Source organism: Erpetoichthys calabaricus, chromosome 6 (genome assembly GCF_900747795.2).
Source record: "Erpetoichthys calabaricus chromosome 6, fErpCal1.3, whole genome shotgun sequence".
NCBI lineage: Eukaryota > Metazoa > Chordata > Cladistia > Polypteriformes > Polypteridae > Erpetoichthys > Erpetoichthys calabaricus.
In genome coordinates, this window is record NC_041399.2 from 190268689 (window position 1) to 190289277 (window position 20589).

The following is a 20589-nucleotide window of genomic DNA, read 5'->3' on the forward strand; positions in this document are numbered from 1 at the left end:
AGATAAAGTTGTGGACTAAGATATGCTTACTGTATGCTGGAGGAGTTACATACTTGATTGCTTACTTGTACTATAATAAGTTTATATTTTGCACTGAGTAATTTGGTCAAGGACAGGGTTTCTCAACCTTTTTATCCTGGGACTATCATCCAAGATGCTTAAATTGTTAAGTACTAAACTTTTATTAGATAAAATGAAAGGTGATATCTCTTTATTTCCCCCCCCCCTCCCCCCACCCTATATTTTACATTTGTTTTTAGTTTTTTTCTAACAAGGTAGTAAAGATAGGTTTTAGGAGTGTGTGTGTGTGTGTGTGTGGGTGTGTGTCATTTGGAGTTTGGAATTTAGGGGGTGGATGGAGGATCTTGATTTCCCCACAAGTTGCAAACAAATGTGATATATTTAATTAACTGTGAGTTATTTCAGTGTGGTGTTTTTACTGTATAAATAATGACATGATTATCGTGGACTACCTGATTTACTTTGCCATGTGCATGTACTAAGTTTATTTACTTACAGTTTATTTTCATTAACTAAAAAATAAACACTGCTTAAAACCAATACTAAAAATTACTGTATGAATACCAAAATAATTCAGACTGCTTTAATTTAGACAAACTCTACCAAAGCTGCCTTTATAACTGCACAATTTTCTACTCAGGTTTGGCTGAAAATGCTATTTGAAAGTTTTTAAACATTTACTGTTGTGAGACTGCATCAATGTATATGTATAACATTAATGATTACTGTAATGGTTAAACATTATATGGTTAATAATGGTTAAGAAGAGTGATATTTAGTGAACAAGTCAGATTAACTCAAATTACTGATGCTTTAAATTTCCAAATCTCTCCCTGCTTTTGTATTTTTGTCACAACCTTAAGAATTCTTTTATGAATAAAATGTCCTCTTCTTATTATTATTAATTCAAATGTGCTGATTTAAGATTATCATTTCAGAATTATTGCAAACTGGCCATTTCGTTTTTCCTTTGTCTTCAATTTCGTTGTTCCTTTGTAAAAGTGACAATGACAATAAAGATCTATCTATCTATCTATTATTCTGTTATTTTCATGCTCCATACATGACTGATCAGACTCTGTCATTACTGACCTGACTTTTGTTTTTGTTTTGCGTTCTTCACATACTACTCCACGTACCAGAGACTGAGAATTACTGCTGTAAGATTTATCTCAAAAACAACTAAGAGATATCTATTGTATGATATTTTCAATTCCAGGTGAATACATTTTTAAAGTATACTGTAATATACAAAACTGATCAGTATCTTAAAATACAAACAATACAAACAAAAAAATGATATAAAGTATATTATTCCTAGTCTTTTAAAATATAGTAAGTGTATTTTTTATATCTTGGAAAACATATTGCAATATACAAAAATGGCAATAATTTACATATTTTACAATACATTTCAGTATTCTGCAATATACTGCAATAATATATTTATTGATTAAGTAATTTACAACATATATTAAAAATATATTCTAACATATATTTTTGATGTATTCCATCTTTTAAGGACAGAGCTCTAACCACTAGGCCACACTACTGATTTTCAAATTCATTATAGGATGACACTGAGTGTTATATGAACTTGACATTGCAAAACTTCACAAAATAAACCTACAAGGTAATTAAACCATAATTTTATGGAATAGAATAATAAATCTGTTATAAACAGGGTGCAAATAAAATGTATGTGAAATACTGAAAAGTATTAGTATAAAATGTATTGTAAGCAACATTTATTTTCAAATAAATGTAATGCTTTTTAACTCTTATTTTTGACAAAAACTGGAATCAGAATTTGGACATTCACTTTTTTTTATGAAAACTAAAACATTTTTTCCCATTTTACCACTCTGAACAATAAGTAAATTCCACACAATTAAACAGAAAAAGAGTTGCAAAGTAGCATTTAAAAAAGAATGTAAATTGTATTAGTTACTTCTATTTATGTACATTCCAATAAAAAAAGCATATACAGTACCTGGATTGTGAGTGAAGCCTCCAAATCCATGCTTTTAAATTCTGATCACCTGACAGATGAGCACACTTACAGTTTTTAGTCTGCATTTATAAGCTTCTTTATTGATAGGATTCTGGCCTTCTAATATATGTTTATAATTTTAACCCTGGCTTATAGAAAGTCAAACAGAGGACACACAACTGTGGTATCCTGAAGGCCTTCTTGTAGGGCTAAGTTTTTCAAGCATAGAGAGTTGGGTCACAAAGTTTACTGCACTGATTTCTGTGGAATGGCTTCTGCGTTTCTGTGTAAAACTGCAATATGCCCGGTTGTGCCACTTCCCCATGCGCCTCTTCATTTCATACTGAACCTGGAATAGTACAGCATGGTATTAACATTGAGAAACACTGTTTTCATAGTTGTTTTGGAAAAGCTGCAATTCAAAACGTGCTTGTGTTATTCCCTTTATACAAAATCTATCACTGTACTGCCAAGAGATATTGCCTTCATATTTGTTTTCTATTTAATATAATTCATTTTAGGTGATATAAGAGTGCTGTGGTCTGTCCTATTGATCTTAGCTCCAGCACACCAGACACCAGATCTTGGCCCAAGCCACTATATAAGTGAACTTTGCACATTCTGCTCATGTTTAAATAAGTAGCACACATGTTCTGTCACACAAATTCCTTGAGAAGCAGTGGTCCAAACTAAATTAAAGGCATCATGCGAGATTAACATGGCATAAATGATGAGATTTGCATGTCTGTTATGCTGAAGACCATCACTACAGGGCAAAGAATCAGGCCTACTATAAAAAAATATAACTGTGATGTTGTATATTATCGCAGATAAAAAAATCTTTATAAGGATCTGTTCATACTTCTTCCGGAATTTGCCAAAACTCATTAATGTAACTATAAAGAATGCATGCTGATTCTGTGCAGAAAGTTTCTTCTTGTTATCTGCTTTATGGTGCAATATATGTTCAACCATTTTAGATGGGGTGTTGTGTAATTTAACTCTCTGAGTGTGGAGGGGGTTTAGCGCTACTTCAGAGATTTTCTCTATAATATATCACTGTACATGTTTTCTTTTTATTATTGGATTGTGTTATGTGATAGATAGATAGATAGATAGATAGATAGATAGATAGATAGATAGATAGATAGATAGATAGATAGATAGATAGATAGATAGATAGATAGATAGATAGATTTTATTTGTCCCCGGGGTAAATTTGACATTAGGATAATCAACCATATTATAGTGTGGTCACTACAATACATTGCTGAGTTATACACACAAGTCATTGAGTATGACACTGAGCAGCATTTTGGTCTAGGACTATGGAGTTAGTTCAGTGCTTCATGGCATATTTTCACTTCCTAGATGAGACAGTGTTGCAATGCTTATGATGTTCTTTACTGAAGTGAAAAGCTTTCACTCCATGTTTGAGAAGCATTAGGGACACTGACTTTTATGCTTTCAACCATCTAAAGAGATGTTGCCTGTCTATGGATCACAGAATAGCCCTTTATACCATGGGCTGAAGGATCAGGGAACTAAGACTATATTTATGGCAAGTATTACAACCTTTGTCTCTTATCACTATTAATACTAACTGAACTGGAAGCAGGCTTTAACAGTCTGAACTGCCATGGATTTAATCAGGATACCTTCAGCAGTGCATCTTGGTTATGGATAATTACTGCATCACACCATGAAGCTGCATGGGTAACTGTAATCTGAGCACCAGTCTCAAATGATAAACAGCCAAAAAAGTTCAGGTCCTGTAAACTGCATTACATCACCCCCAAAAGCCTTTACCTCTACTTACTTGTTGAGGCCGTTTTGAACAGAATAACTTGAAAACACATTATCACTCGTTTAATCACATTTTTCAATTGGGTAATGCTATGAATATGAAGAGTTAATGGTAGGAGAAGAGAAGGAGGACATTAATGCTTATCTAGCAACTGAGAACATGTAGTAAAAACTCTGTGGTGTCTGCATATGCAATTTAAATTTGTACATTGATTATTGGATCTGGCTGCTGTTCACAGAAAATATGTCTGTCCATCAAATGCCCCACATTTTTTCATAGATTCTATCTATCTATCTATCTATCTATCTATCTATCTATCTATCTATCTATCTATCTATCTATCTATCTATCTATCTATCTATCTATCTATCTATCTATCTATCTATCTGTTTGTTCCAAAGGAAATTTTAGATTTTACAGACACTCAAGAAATATAGAAATACTGTAACAAACAACAACAGTAAAAGCCCCAAAAAATATGTGCAAAAGAATTACCGAAAAAAGAAGAAAACACTGCTGGCTTGGCTAAAGATAAAGAGAGCAGTCTCTGTAAGGCATTATAAAGTTGCTTTGCTTTAGTTATGAGGAAGCTCCAGTAGCATTCTCTGATGCACTTCTGATGAATAATTAATTGGCTGAAAGTACTTAATGTGTGTGTGTGTGTCAGAGAGAGGATGTGTGGCTTTGTTCATACAGTCTACTCTACCCTTTCTTCTACAGTTCTTCTGTATTGTTAGACCAGACCAGCCTGTCATTGATGTGAACTCCCAAGTATCTGCAGCAGTGCACCACCTCCATGTTCACTCCCTTAATAGTAATTGAGTGTAAAAGCTCCTTGGTGTAGCAAAAGTCAATAACCAGTTCCTTTATTTTGTTGATGTTGACTTGGAGACAATTATCTTTGCACCAAGAAACAAAGTTCTCCTTCTAACTTCTATAAAAAAGACACCCTTACAGGATTTTGGCTTTTTAATTGTTTAAAAAACTGATTTGATTGCCTACATTTTGTTGTTTTCTGGTTGTTTGATTTCAATAAAAATTCTATCTCAGAAAGTGACTGCATTTGAAGGTTACGTGTAATTTAACAATCATTAGTAATTTTGTCTTACTGTAGAAGTTTACATACATGTAATAAAAAAAAAACAATTATTGCCTACCTCTCCGTTGAGGAAACAATAAAGTAATGCCACAACAAAACCCTGAAAACAAGACAATAAACATTTTTACTTTCCCAAAAATAAAGATGAATCATTTTTATGACTTTGTTTACCATCACTTCATTTTCTGAATTTACTTTACTACATTTGATCATCTCAGGGTGCGCCCAGAAACCAGCCATTAATGGAATGGCAGTCTTACAGGACATACGAGCAGAGACAGTAGTGGCAACTAATTTCTATGTTAATATGAAAATTTAAAAAATACTAGTAAATAATAAATATTAATTTCATTTTTTTACCTGTTACTCTTCCTATAAAGAAAAATTTATTAAACAGTATATCATATAAAAATATCATCAAGAATCATAACAGATACTTTAAAAAAAGCATGCAGAGTAGAATGTCTAAAATGCTTTCATGATATTTTTAACAATCTCTCTGAAGCCTCTCTTTGGAGTGATACTGAAATAACACCCATTTTTTTTTTTAATTTATTCTGTAAATATCTTTGTGTTTAAGATATTGTTAAAGTGGCATGGTAGAACTGTAGCTAGTGTTGCTACTTCAACGCTCCAGGAGATGGGTTTGAATCCTATAACTCCCTGTCTTTATGGAGTTCTTTCAGTGTCTTTGTGGGGTGTTCTACTGGTTTATTTTTCTTCTTCCAATTCCCAAAGACACATTTTTCGGTCAGTGGCTGTGGAGTCTTGCAGGGCCAGATGTGATGCTCAAAACAAGAAAACAAATCTGGAGACAACCTAAAAAACCTGCACAACCTTAAAAAGTGTATAGTGAATAGAGGTGAAATCCTGTGCTGCAAAAGCTACCCACACAGGGCTTCTTCCTAAAATACCCGCCTCCATTTCCTCCAGTCTGTGCATTTTAAACTGCCACTACGGTGTCAGGGAGAGAGCTTGACACTGAGAGAAAATAAAAAGCTAAAATTGCTGTTATCCATCCAGGAGCTCAGTAGCACAAGATAACAGAACTTAATAATTAACTTGCATGTTGTAATGAGCTCTGCAACAGTGGAGACAAACAGACAGACAGACACACATAGACCACCGCTGCTACTGGGTTTCACATGTTTGAGAAGGGCCTCTGTCTAATACAATATCTTCCTGTCACTTTAACTATTGTATTACTATATGACATAACAACAACAAATAGAGTTTAGATAAGCGTTGCAGCCTATGGATAAACTTCATGTTAAAACACTGTAGCTATTTGTCATGGCATGTTTGTATTTCCATTTAGACAATAATGTTAAATTTTCTTAGTTATTTGTTTAGATGTGCAGTCAGAAGGTGTTGTGTAAGCTCAACTGTACATCTACTGCTTTTGTCAGGCAGATTTGCTGATTCTGGCATTTTGAGTACTAAAATCTGCATCTCCTGTAGCTCTTTGTTATCAGCTTTCCTAAAGGCAGTCCCTTTACCACACCTTTTACTTAAAAATGTATCTTTTGCAGTTCATATTTTTCATGAATATACTGTAGCTGCCCACACTTTGAAGCTTACATTGACCCCTACACTATTGTAGTAACTGCACAACAGAAAGCACACGCAGCATTTGTGACACCATATCGTTCATATTTACCATAAATCCACTGATGCCATTGAATGTCAACATATAATCAATGCTACAGACAGGTTATTCCCTTGCATCAGGTTATGTATATTTTTAACACGTGCAATGTGCTCTTTTCACACACGACACACATTTACTGTATATTGGGTTAAACAGAAGCTTTCTCTCTGTTGGACGAGGTTAACAAGAACAACTCTGATCTTTGCAGTTCAAAATCACTGTCCATACTATGAGCTCCACCTTCATGAGATGTTGGATTAGTTTAGAAATGTGACACTGAGTGAGCCATCTAATTGTTCCCATCCAGTTTTAAGCACAATTCACTTGTGGTTGTCTCCTTATGTATATATTATACAAGTGACTTGAGCATGATTAGTAGGTTAGTGTACTGATGACATACCCTGGGTTAGTTCCTCTCTTGTGATTGATGATGCTGGAAAAGAGTTGAGTGCATGTAAACCAGAAATAGACTAGACAGGTAAAGGATAATTGAATAATGTTTAGCACAATGACTATATAATCAGTTTATTTACACCATGCACAATTGTTAAGCAAGTCAGTATTATTAACTTTTTTATTTTTCCACTCATATTTTCCCAACTCTAAACCATATAAACTCAAATGCTAATTGGACAAAATCATATTTGGGTGATATGTAACTGTTTAATGAGGAAGGGTCTAGCTTAAAGTAATTAACACCATATATTAAGGTGCACATAATTATTAGGTGGCTTCATTGCCACCAGGTGAAATGGGCTAAAAACATTTAGCTGAAACTCAGATGTTTAAAATTGTAAAATGAATTTTCTGATGGATGCAAGACTTTGGAATTGCTAAACTATAGAGGTGTATCCACTGGCCAATCAAACATTTTGCTGCAAATAGTCAGCAGAGTCACAATAAAATGCGTGGCCAAGAGCCAGTGCAAATTAACTACATAAGACTTGGGGAGAATTAAACATAAAGCTGACAGGAACCCATTAGCCTCCAGTGCCACCATATTTTTAGACTTCATTGTGAGCAAATCAGAACTGCAACCTGCATGGAGTGTCCAGAATTACAAGGTGGCATTGTCTCAGATACATGGTAAAGGTACAGAAGGCTGAAACACAACCACCTCTACATAAGAATCACAACTTACGGCGTCAAGCTTTGGCCAAGAAATACCTGAAGAGCGATTTGTCAAAGGTTTTATGGACAGATGAAATGAGAATGACTCTTGATGGACCAGATGGGTGGGTTGTATCACTAATGGACACAGGGCACCAGTTCAGGTCAAGCACCAGCAAAAGTGGAGGTAGGGTTCTGGTATGGGCTGTTGTCATTATGGATGAGCTATTTTAAAATTGTAACCTTTTCTGGTTAAAGATGGGCTGAACATCAATTCTCAAACCTAGTGTAGGTTTTGGAAAATGCTTTCTTCAAGCAGTGGTCCAGGATGAAAATCAGCAGCACTCAAAAAGGTGTGGAATATGACCCGGACACAGACAGGCAGACATGTTTAAATTACCCCACACACGTTTATTTAGGGTCTCCATTATACAATCCATCACTACTCACGCAAGCCCCAATACTCCTCAGGCCTTATCACAATGCCTTCTCTCTGTCTCTATCACCAGACCACCTCCTTCTCTCCTCCAGAACCTTGTCCTTCTTCCACCCGACTCAAATCCATCTCTGAAGGGAGGCGGCCCCTTTAAATAAGCACCCGGATGTGCTCCAGGTGTGTTCCCAGCAATCTCCCATCGACACGCCCCAGTGTGGCGGAAGTGCCAGCCGTCTCCCTGGAAGCACTCCGGGTGTCCCTGTTCCTCTTCCCCCGAGCACTTCCTGGTGTGGCGGAAGTGTTGCGGTCCAGGGTCCTCCAGGTATTGGGGTCCCCCTGGCAGTGACCACGGGTCCCTACAGGGTCGAGCTTCCCAGCTCTGTACCCACGGTCCACAGGGCGGTCACCCCTCGAGGTCTAGAGGAGGAATGAGCCCTCCTCCTGTCTTCCTGGGCGTCCCGGCCGGGGTGCCACAAAGGCCATGATCTTTATATAGGACAATGTCCCATCACGTGCATCCAAGTAGTCCACTGCTAGGCTGGCCATCAAAGACCCCAAGGATGACCAAATAATGACCTGGTCCTCCTTCTAACCTGACTTTAATACTATTGAGGACTTGTAGGCTCATCTCAAACATCTCAAACAATATTTATATTGAACAGCATTTGAGAAGCTGTGGTTACTGCTTCAGTCAGGGTTGCCAGGTCCTGAAAATATTCTCAGCCCAATGACAGCTGAACATCTGCCTAACGGAGCTAGGGACCAGCCCACTGAAGGACACTGTTGTTAAACAGGCAGTGTTTTGGCTCAGTCGATGTCTGGGTTTGGGTCAACTTTGGAGTTTTGCTGCTGTTGATATCGCATGTAACCTTTGACAATAGCAAAAAAAGAAATGCACAATGCCAAATCTATATTTTTTCCCACACAACACTTTCAACAATAACCCCATTTGGTATAAAAACTGCACATCTGGCAACCGTGACTTCAGTGAAACTTCATTGTGAGCAGATCAAGAAACTGCCAGACTCTATGGATGGGAAGCTCGTGGCAGTTACGGAAATGAAGTGTGGTTATATTAGTCACTAAATATTTCTGAAAGGCCACAAGCATTATTTATTAATTGTTATCTGTAATTTTATATTACTTAATTGTTACATTTACTGTACAACTTGAGAATAAACAAGTGAGTGAGGAAAAAAATATGTAATTTAGTACAATTGCGCACATTTAGAGTTTTCCTCTGAGAAAGACAAAACTGTTAAACATTCAGGTTTGATATAAAATAAAATTTTGGATTGAGTGAGAGCATTGTATTTGTTCAATAATAAAATTAATCCTGAATAATACCATTTGCCTAATAACTGTGTTAATTTTAATTGTTTTGTCATTTTCTTTAAAACACACTCGAAGATAGTGTTTACTATGCAAGATCATATATAAATAATTATAAAGGACAGTCAAATATTTAATCACTATGATAAAAAAGATAATATACTGAAAATACTGCATGTTGATCTGTTGTAATGCATGAAGATAAATAAACAGGAATGAGTTCCAACCTGATTTTAATCATTGGAGTATGGAATGGGGCATTTTCTGTTTATGTATATTGCAAACTATCCATCCATCCATTTTCCAACCCGCTGAATCCGAACACAGGGTCACGGGGGTCTGCCGGAGCCAATCCCAGCCAACACAGGGCACAAGGCAGGGAACCAATCCTGGGCAGGGTGCCAACCCACCGCAGGACACACACAAACACACCCACACACCAAGCACACACTAGGGCCAATTTAGAATCGCCAATCCACCTAATCTGCATGTCTTTGGACTGTGGGAGGAAACCGGAGCGCCCGGAGGAAACCCACGCAGACACGGGGAGAACATGCAAACTCCACGCAGGGAGGACCCGGGAAGCGAACCCAGGTCCCCAGGTCTCCCAACTGCGAGGCAGCAGCGCTACCCACTGCGCCACCGTGCCGCCCTATTGCAAACTAATAACTGTTAATATAAATCCATAAATATATTGTTGTAACTTACCTGGAAAGAGCCAAGGCAAAGCTCAATAAATATTCTTGCATTAATAACAGTATCCTCTGGGAAAAAGGCAAAGACAATGTAGTGCACTCCAAAGAGCGGAATTAGAAGCAATGTGGATTTTGAAAGTCTCCTGAAAATCAGAAAACATTTATATAATATTATCTCACAATCATGACACATCACTATTGAAAATCTGAATCTGTAAATCCAGTTTATTAAAACATATCACTGATATAAAAACATGCTTTGCAGTAAATTCTGAACAAGACAAAAACTATGGGGCGGCACTGCCTCACAGTAAGGAGACCTGGGTTTACTTCCCGGGACCTCCCTGTGTGGAGTTTGCATGTTCTCCCCGTGTCTGCGTGGGCAGACCCCCATAACCCTGTAGTTAGGATATAGCGGGTTGGAAAATGACTGACCCTGTAAAGGTACAGGGTACTATTTTTGAAAACATTTTCCAGTGTTGTGGTTATCTTCTGCAATTTATATAAAAAAAAAGATAATGGCCTTGTGCAATGATCTGTTTATGTCAAAAAAAAGGAGCCTGAATAATTTGCTATATTTAGCCCAGGGTTTTCAGGCCTTGCTTTTTAACAGCTGCAGACATTAACTGCAGCAAATAATACAATTAGAAACCAGTTATTTATGTTAATGAAGCATCCTATTTAATTGGACATTTGCTTTCTGGAATCAGTTTTCATTTTTTATGAACGAAAAATCATACAAGTGTATATTTCATTTTTCCTTAGAGAAATTCAACAAAATGCTTCCTGTACTGGATAAGAATAGAATCCTTCAATCATTAACTATTTATTTTAAATTTCATAAAATAGCTAATTTGTGAGGAGCTCATACAGAGAGAAAACATTAACTAGTTTGGTGGATGGCATCCTTGTTAACACCTCTTAGTTAATTGGCTGATGCTTAAGAAAAATGAAACAATTAAGAATTCAAAATTCACAACATTGCATGACACAACATTTAAGGGCAAATAGCAAAATTCTGTCATGTAAACACTAAGATAATGTGTATTTATATAACTTTATTAAACAGAGATGGTTTGTTATATTCCCTGACTAATATACTGAATCTCCAGATTAAATGAGCAACATGGAAAATATTAGAATATCTCCAAACATATTTAAATTAAAGATACCCCTAAAGATTTTGCTATATCTTAGCTTCATCTGCATTTAGGTTTCTAAACATTCATACTGTTCATTTGCACCAGCGTAGTATTTGGATTCTAATTCACTAGTTCCAGTTAAAAGTTATTTCAGTTTAGTGTAGGCTCTGGCCCAGAGCTGGCTCCATCTTATGCAATCCTTCAAATGTGGGTCCCTCTCAATATTTTGTCATCACAATGTTTCTTTGTGCCGGTCCCAAGCCCGGATAAATGGGGAGGGTTACGTCAGGAAGGGCATCCGGTGTAAAATTTTGCCAAATCAATATGCGGACAACAATACTGGATCGGTCGAGCCCCGGGTTAACAGCGACCGCCACCAGTACTGTTAGCCAACAGGGTGCTTGCGTAAATTGGGCTACTGTTGGCTGAAGAAGAAGAAGGAGGACAGAAAGATATGGAAGAAGATGATCCGCAGTGACAACCCCTAACGGGAGCAGCCGAAAGAAGAAGAAAAATGTTGTTTAGTAATTGATTTCTGGTCTATCATGGAGTAAGAATAATCATAGGGCATTTGAACGATTTAAAGATATCTGTAAACCATTGTAATATACTCTTATATCCAGTTTATGAAGATATCTTAAGTACTTTGTATATACATACAGTATCTTAACTGCATTTTAAGATACTTGTAAATAGTTTATTGATCTCAAGGTATCTGTTAATGATAGTTTGGTTTTCCTTAGTTCTCTATGTCTATATTAGGAAGGAGATGCTGGTGACAATTTCTGTAAAGTATACACTTCACACAAAAATATAAATTATCCTGCCCAATAATAACAGTATTTTACCTCAGATATACCTAATGCTGTTTATATTTTCATGAGCAATTCACATGCACTTTAAATCTATAACACTATTATTGATACTAACCCTATAAATCTATAAACAGTAACTGAATTTAAAACACATATACAGTAGTTATTTATGTTCCTTGTTGCATTACTCTCAATACTGTTTAAAATGTTAGTATGTACTAAAATAATCCTTACTAGACATAGAAAATATATAAATAAATGTCCCTTCATATACTGCTAACATAAGTGTCTTGCAGTACTCTCCTCTTTATAACCTATTGCTTCTCCAGGACTCATAACTCACAGGTTGGTGTCACAAATGACTTTGCTATCGTTCATGGCCTTCCTCCACTCTTTTTTTCACTCCTGCCGAATTACATTTTTTCACATCCACGAACTTCTAAATCCATAGTACTTTCTGTTTAGGTAAGTAACTTCAACCTTTATGAAATCTGTTTTGGTGCCCCTATGTATTGGCCCCTTTCAAATCAACCTCAACTTTTTATTTCTCTGCTTTCTTTCTTTCTTTCTTTCTTTCTTTCTTTCTTTCTTTCTTTCTTTCTTTCTTTCTTTCTTTCTTTCTTTCTTTCTTTCTTTCTTTCTTTCTTTCTTTCTTTCTTTCTTTCTTTCTTTCTTTCTTTCTTTCTTTCTCCATACCCAGGATATCCATGCATCCTTTCATCTGCTTATCCAGAACAGAGACCCAAGGAAGCTGGGGCCTCTATCCCATACATTGTATTTACAAACATATCTTTTTTGTATCCTTTTTTGGTAATGTAAATGAAGCAAAACTGTAGAAAAAAAATTATCCTAGTATTACAAGTCATGATAGCAGCAAGCATTTTTCTGAATTTCAAAAAGAGGTATAAGTGGCAGTATTATTTATTTATAAGACTGCAGACTTAGAGCTTTGGTAAGCCATGTGATTATACAAGAATGATCTCAAATTAAGTCAATCATAGAGTAAAGCTACTCTAGTTTTATTGTATAAGCAAACAGTAATGTGCCGTACACAGGTGTAAAATGCCACACATAGAAGAGTCCCAATATTCAACAAAGCAGAGATATGAACAGATTTATTAGTAACCATACTAACTGCAAATGCCTTACTCAGGCTTGACATTATTCCCTTGAAAAGAGATGAAAGGTACGGGATCTTAAAAGGAAGAAACAGTCTACATTTCCAGTCATTCATAATTTGGGCATTTGTTTAGTAAATACAAAAGCTTTGCTTACATCAGATGCTTGCTTGAACTACTTCCTCCCACAGAAGGTGTTTTCAGCTTTTCGACGAGCACTCTGATAACATTGAGAAATATAACAAAGTTCGCCTTTGCAAAGAAAGCAGAAATGTATACAGTAGACGTGAGTGGATATATATTGTATGTTTTCTATTAATAAAAGAGTTATTGAATGTGTTAAAACAGAATGTTAAAAAATTACACATGAGTGAGGCACCATTGATTCATGACTGTTGTATTGTAATCAAATCTAAATCTCCAGATTTGATTAATCACAGCTTGAATTTAACACAAACATACTACAACATGAAATATTCCTCTTCTTTGACTCCCACATATGTCTGCTGGATTCTAAAAAATCAATTATTTTAATACCAGTTTTCAAAATTACAATTTGCATATATACAGTATACATATAAAACTATAACAGAACTATAACTATAAAACTAATTACAATTTGCAAATATATATATTTATACTGCAGTGGGTTGGCACCTTGCCCGGGATTGGTTCCTGCCTTGTGCCCTGTGTTGGCTGGGATTGGCTCCAGCAGACCCCTGTGACCCTTGTGTTCGGATTCAGCGGGTTGGAAACTGGATATATATATATATATATATATATATATATATATATATATATATATATATATATATATATTATTTGACAGTAAAAAACTATTTCAACCATTCTATGATCTGTTTCTTGCAACTGAAAAAGGGCACCATGGTGGATGTTAGCCAACTTGCTGACCAACCACAAGTGTTACCTGGTAGGTAACCACCCATACAATCCGATTGTGATTCAGACTACGAATGCCATGAATATATATATATATATATATATATAACTGCTCAAAAAAATAAAGGAACACTTTGAAAACACATCAGATATCAATGGGAAAAAATCCTGCTGGATATCTATACTGATATGGACTTGGTAATGTGTTAGAAATGAAAGGATGCCTCATCATTTGATGGAAATGAAAATTATCAACCTACAGAGGGCTGAATTCAAAGACACCTCGAAAATCAAAATGAAAAAATAATGCGGCAGGCCAGTCGATTTAGCAGAAATTTCATCACAGCAGCTCAAAATCGTACTCAGTAGCTTGTATGACCCCCACATGCTTGTATGCATGCCAGACAACATCGGGAAGGGGGGGGGGGCGCATGCTTCTTAAGAGATGATGGACGGTATTCTTGGGGATCTCCTCCCAGATCTGGATCAGAGCATCACTGAACTCCTGGACAGTATGAGATGCAACCTGGCGGCGTCAGATGGACCAAAACACAGTGTCCCAGAGGTGTTCTGTTGGATTTAGGTCAGTCGACCGTGGGGGCCAGTCAATGGTATCAATTTTTTTATCCTCCAGGAACTGCCTGCATACTCTTGTTACATGAGGCCAGGCATTATCATGTACCAGGAGGAACCCAGGACCCACTGCACCAGCATAGGGTCCGACAATGGGTCCAAGGACTTCATCCCAATACCTAATGGCAGTCAAGGTGCCATTGTCTAGCTTGTAGAGGTCTGTGTGTCCCTCCATGGATATCCCTCCCCAGACCATCGCTGACCCACCACCATGCTGAACGATGTTACAGGCAGCATAACGTTCTCCACTGCTTCTCCAGACCCTTTCACATCTGTCACATGTGCTCAGGGTGAACCTGCTCTCATCTGTGAAAAGCACAGTTGTGGACCTGCCAATTCTGGTATTCTATGGTAAATGCCAACCAGCTCCACGGTGCTGGCCGGCAGTGAGCTCAGGGCCCACAAGAGGATGTCAGGCCCTCAGGTCACCCTCATGAAGTTTGTTTCTGATTGTCTGGTCAGAGACATTCACGCCAGTGGCCTGCTGGAGGTCATTTTGAGAATGAGCTCTGGCAGTGCTCATTCTGTTCCTCCTTGCCCAAAGGAGCAGATACCGGTCCTGCTGATGGGTTAAGGACCTTCTACAGCCCAGTCCAGCTCTCCTAGAGTAACTGCCTGTCTCCTGGAATCTCCACCATGCCCTTGAGACTGTGCTGGGAGACACAGCAAACCTTCTGGCAACGGGACGTATTGATGTGCCATCCTGGAGAAGTTGGCCTATCTGTGCAATCTCTGTAGGGTCCAGGTATTGCCTCATGCTACCAGTAGTGACACTGACCGTAGCCAAATGCAAAACTAGTGAAAAACAATCAGAAAAGATGAGGAGGGAAAAAATGTCAGAGGCCTCCACCTGTTAAACCATTCCTGTTTTGGGGTTTGTCTCATTGTTGCCCCTCTAGTGCACCTGTTGTTAATGTCATTAACACAAAGCAGCTGAGACTGATTAACAACCCCCTCTGCTATTTAACTGACCAGATCAATAGCCCAGAAGTTTCATTGACTTGATCCTATACTTTGATTAAAAAGTGTTCCTTTCATTTTTTGAGCAGTATATATATATATATATATATATATATATATATATATATATATATATATATATATATATATATATATATATATATATAAATATATATATATATATATTTTTTTTTTAATGAGAATGTTTACAAATGTGATATGCAAATTTAGTGCATCCTGATTATTTGTTTAGCTAATAGCTGCATTGAGTTTCTTGTTCAGTTTATTTTAAAATCTTTTATATGTTACACCTTATATATGTTACAGTATGTGTTACATCTTGCCTGATGAAGGGGCCTTAGCTGCCTCGAAAGCTTGCATTTGTAATCTATTTAGTTAGCCAATAAAAGGTGTCATTTCACCCTACTTTCTCCTATATGAAAACCTTGACAGCTTTTACAAAGTATCAGGGTGAGATAATTTTGGGTATTAGCTTACCAAGTGAGTGTTATGATGTGAATTGTCTCATCTCAGTTGTCAAAGTTCTTATGTTCACCAATGTAATGATTGTTTAAATTAAGTCATTCTAATTTACGTAATTTTCAGTAATTGGAAAATTAGTGTAGTTTTAGGGGTATTTCAAGGGAACAGTTAAAAGGCTGTTGTCATTTACCAGTGAGGAAAGGTTCTAAAGCCAAAACCAATGTGCTAAACCAAAATTTGGAGTCAAAATCAAACAAAAACCCAGCAATGATTGTTTGTATTGAAATTCGCAGTAAAAGAAGTTTCTGAGTCTCTCTCTTTGTTTTAGAAAAGTATGGACATAACTGAATGTGTGCGACCATCATTTGCTCATGACTAGAAATAAGGGTCATTGCCATAAATTATATAGTAGCACCTATGCAAGATTCAGCATATAATGGTCCCTTCTCATAAACAAAACATCAAACAAAATGGAAGCACAATGATTTTACAAAAATATGATAAAAAATATGAAAATATCACAAAAATAGTAATTATTCAACAAATTATAAGAAAACAAGTCAGAACAAAACATGAACATATTCCCCACAAGGTAAAGTAAATGTGCTACAAAATACAATTTTTATCACTTTTGGGTATTTGTGTAAGTGTGCTTTCTGAATGAGTTTTCATCCCGTCAAGGGCTGGTTCCTGCCTTGCGTCCAGTGCTGCTAGGACAGGCATCACCTCTAGTGAACTGGAATAAGAAGGATTGATAATGTAATAGTTGGATGGATGAAAATAATTTAAATGGCATCTCATCCAGAATGGGTTCCACCTCCCTGCAAAACTGAACTGGAAAAGGTATGGATAGACCGATGATTTTAAGCAGGTACAGTATATTAGTTAACACTCCTGTCTGAAGACTGTTGGACCCTGGAGTTCAATTTCCAGCATGGCCACTTTCTGGGTACTGCGGTTTTCACTCACATCCCAAATATGTAAATATTAGGTGCATTGGTTTTGTGACTAAATATGTGTGCTTGAACATGACCCGTGGTGGATGTGTATCCTATCCAGAGCTAGTCCCTTCCTTGAATCTGTTGCATCTGTCCAATGCACTGTGAAATTAATGGAGGACATTTTGAGATTTTATCTTTAAGTAGAATCCTGCACATTGTTTCATTAAGTTTCAGTTTTCAGTTTACCTTTTATCAGTCTATAGACTAAACTGAATTGTTTGTGCAATACTCCTAGACATAGATAATTTTGTCTAGGGTTACAGTAACATTACTATGTAAGTAGTAGTACTGTATGTAGTTTGTGATGTCACATACAGCACTACTCAGCTTGAGTCAATTAGTGTTACAAGTCAAGCTAATTATTTCTCATTTATTAAGAACTCAAGGTGAAAAACCGGGCCTGATAGGAAATTGATTTGGAAACACTGGTATGCCATGCAAGTGTAGTCTGTATTGGACAAGAATCTGAGGATTGCATCTGAATGATCTTTTCATGGGCGGCACGGTGGCGCAGTGGATAGTGCTGCTGCCTCGCAGTTGGGAGACCTGAGGACCTGGGTTCGTTTCCCGGGTCCTCCCTGCGTGGAGTTTGCACGTTCTCCCCGTGTCTGCATGGGTTTCCTCCCACAGTCCAAAGACATGCAGGTTAGGTGGATTGGCGATTCTAAATTGGCTGTAGTGTGGGTGTGTTTGTGTGTGTCCTGTGGTGGGTTGCCCGGGATTGCTTCCTGCCTTGTGCCCTGTGTTGGCTGGGATTGGCTCCAGCAGACCCCTGTGTTTGGATTCAGCGGGTTGGATAATGGATGGATGGATGATCTTTTCATTCTCTTGCCCCTGGATAAATCTTATATAATCATTTTCTTTGGGGTAGACAAAAATAAGGAATAATAACAATAATCATAATCATAAGGAGATGATACAAAACAATATACTTCATGCAGTGTTGCAAATAAGGTCCAAAAGAAATAGTTAAGAAGATGTATGAAATATAAGGTAAGAAGTACATTAGTGGTCTAAGAGAAGTTAATTAACCAAAAAGATTTATTTTTTAATGGCAGGATAAAAGCATATTTTGTATTTACTCACCAGTACTGCTAGAAGAATTGGACCTTTGATTATCCACCACACACTGATATGTTTATTGTCATCCCAGCACCTAATGGAGATTACTAAAAATATTAGATATCATCAAGTATGAAATCAAAGCTGGTCTTTGACATAATTTTCAAATTAGACGTACTGTACATTTACATAATCTGGTTGAATAAATTGATGTACCTTTTATAACATAGAATTGTAGACAAACAGAAAGCACACAAAAGCACACATCACTGGTGATGCATTAATAAAAGTCTGAAAGAAGACTGTTTTGTGCTACACAGAAATATTCTTGGCTAATAGTTTGTAACATAATTTAATGCACGACTAAGCTGAGGGCAGCCACATAACTAGGGTATTGCTTCTAATGTAGTTTTTGTTTATAGCCATTACTGGTCTTTTTTCTTCTCCTTAATTGAAAATGACAAAGAATTTCTAAAACACAAGAACCATATGATGAGCATGTTATTTTTTTGTGAGGTGTTTTATCAGAGATAATAAAATCATATTATTTTTTGATCAAGGAAAGACAGGATAGCCTGTAGTTTTATTTGTTGTCAATGGTCTGTTGTAATGACATAACATATACTGTAAATATTTACTGTTATTTGCATTATTTCAAATGCTTTTTTATAAAGAGTCTTAATTCCATATTATTAATCATATTGTGTATATTACTATCATCAATATACTGTATTATGCATCCATAATTTTATGTAGTGAACACTATCAGGGGCAGCGCTGTAAATAATGCCACCTAAGACAAGGTACGTTCATTTTTGCTGCCCTCTATATTTAACCTTAAAAAGCTTGACACCATAGCTTAACGATATAGTGTATTCTCATACGAATGGAAAAGTAATACATAAATAATATTATTTTTGGAAAATATGTAAAAAAGTAAAACTACATTTCTCTATTAAATTTCACCTATGCCACATGCCCTGGCAGTTTCAAACTGTCCAACAATCTGAAAGGCGTCTGTCCTTGTTAACTAAACATTCACGATGCAAATGTAAGAAACATTTAACAGACTTTGTACATGTGACTGAAATCTTAATAACATACTGTACCAGAAGTTAACAAAATCTTACAAATGACATAATCAGTACATAAACAAAATGATATGTGAAAATCAGGAAACAGAAAGCCAGTGTCATGTACTGATATTATGCACCTTTAAAATATACATGTGCTGTTTTGATTTTTAGAAGCTCACAGTGCACCAAGGCTGTATAAAGTGCAATAAGGGAACATTGTAACTTTTATGATGAAAATATTTCTCAAACTTTTTAAAGGTAGTTATAAATAAGGAACTGAATGTGCATGTAAGTCTTATAATTCATATGTAGCTATCATTTTATTCTTATTTTGTAATAATGAAAAGAATATGTAATATTGCATTGAAAATGGCTCCCTTACCAAAGCGCCATCTGAGGCAATTGCCTCATCAACCACACTCCATGCACTTGCTCGGAATAGAATGATGTGATACGCAAGATTTTTGAGAACGGTCAAAGGACACTTTTAATTTTTCTCTCACTAGACCACTGAAGTACACAGGTGCTGCAGTGTAACAGCAGGTAAAGTATTTCCGAAGTAACAATATCAGCTTCCATATGGTGAAAGAATGTGAGCAGCAGTAACTTATTTCAGATATTATCATCTAGTCATCTACAGAATAAAGAATGAAATCAACATCATTAACCTTCAATAATGTCAGTAATGGTGTTTGGCGATGACTTTCTTAGGAGAATCCACCCCACTGGCCCTGAAAGGCTGCAAAGGAAGCAGTGGCGTAGCTAGGGGCAGGCAGAGGGGGCAGTCCGGCCCAAGCGGCAGATTTTTGGGGGTGGCATTATTGGCCAAAAGCCTCAGAACACTTCATGTGTAAGCAGCAGGGTTCGGAAAAATATCACTCATGAATGAATTCTCTGATTTTCATCCACAAATGCTTCACAAATCATTTTCAGATGGTCCTTCTGTGACGGCATCAGACACCACAGTTGAAATTTATGAGGCAATAACAAAATAGATAGATAGATAGATAGATAGATAGATAGATAGATAGATAGATAGATAGATAGATAGATAGATAGATAGATAGATAGATAGATAGATAGATAGATAGATAGATAGATACTTTATTAATCCCAAGGGGAAATTCACAAATTCATTACACCGATAATAATTTATAGGAAGATAAACAACTAATTCACAATGTATAATTTCGTTTCGTTAACAATCCGAATGCGTTATTGCTCATCCCCACCTATCACTTGTACACCACACCGG

At 36.6% G+C, this 20589-nt stretch overlaps 1 protein-coding gene across 1 annotated transcript in view; it reads right to left on the reverse strand.

The window, feature by feature from the left end:
- Positions 1-1131: 1131 nt before the first annotated feature.
- The window catches only part of LOC114653719 (vasoactive intestinal polypeptide receptor 1-like), an 84699-nt gene continuing 65241 nt past the window's right edge, over positions 1132-20589 (reverse strand). Inside the window, exons 9-13 of the mRNA XM_028804187.2 lie at positions 18283-18352; positions 13377-13471; positions 10158-10287; positions 4979-5020; positions 1132-2363 (exon numbers count right to left, since the gene is read on the reverse strand). Coding sequence (XP_028660020.1) covers positions 2175-2363; positions 4979-5020; positions 10158-10287; positions 13377-13471; positions 18283-18352 — 526 coding nt within the window. The 3' untranslated portion in view covers positions 1132-2174. The remainder of the gene's footprint in view (positions 2364-4978; positions 5021-10157; positions 10288-13376; positions 13472-18282; positions 18353-20589) is intronic.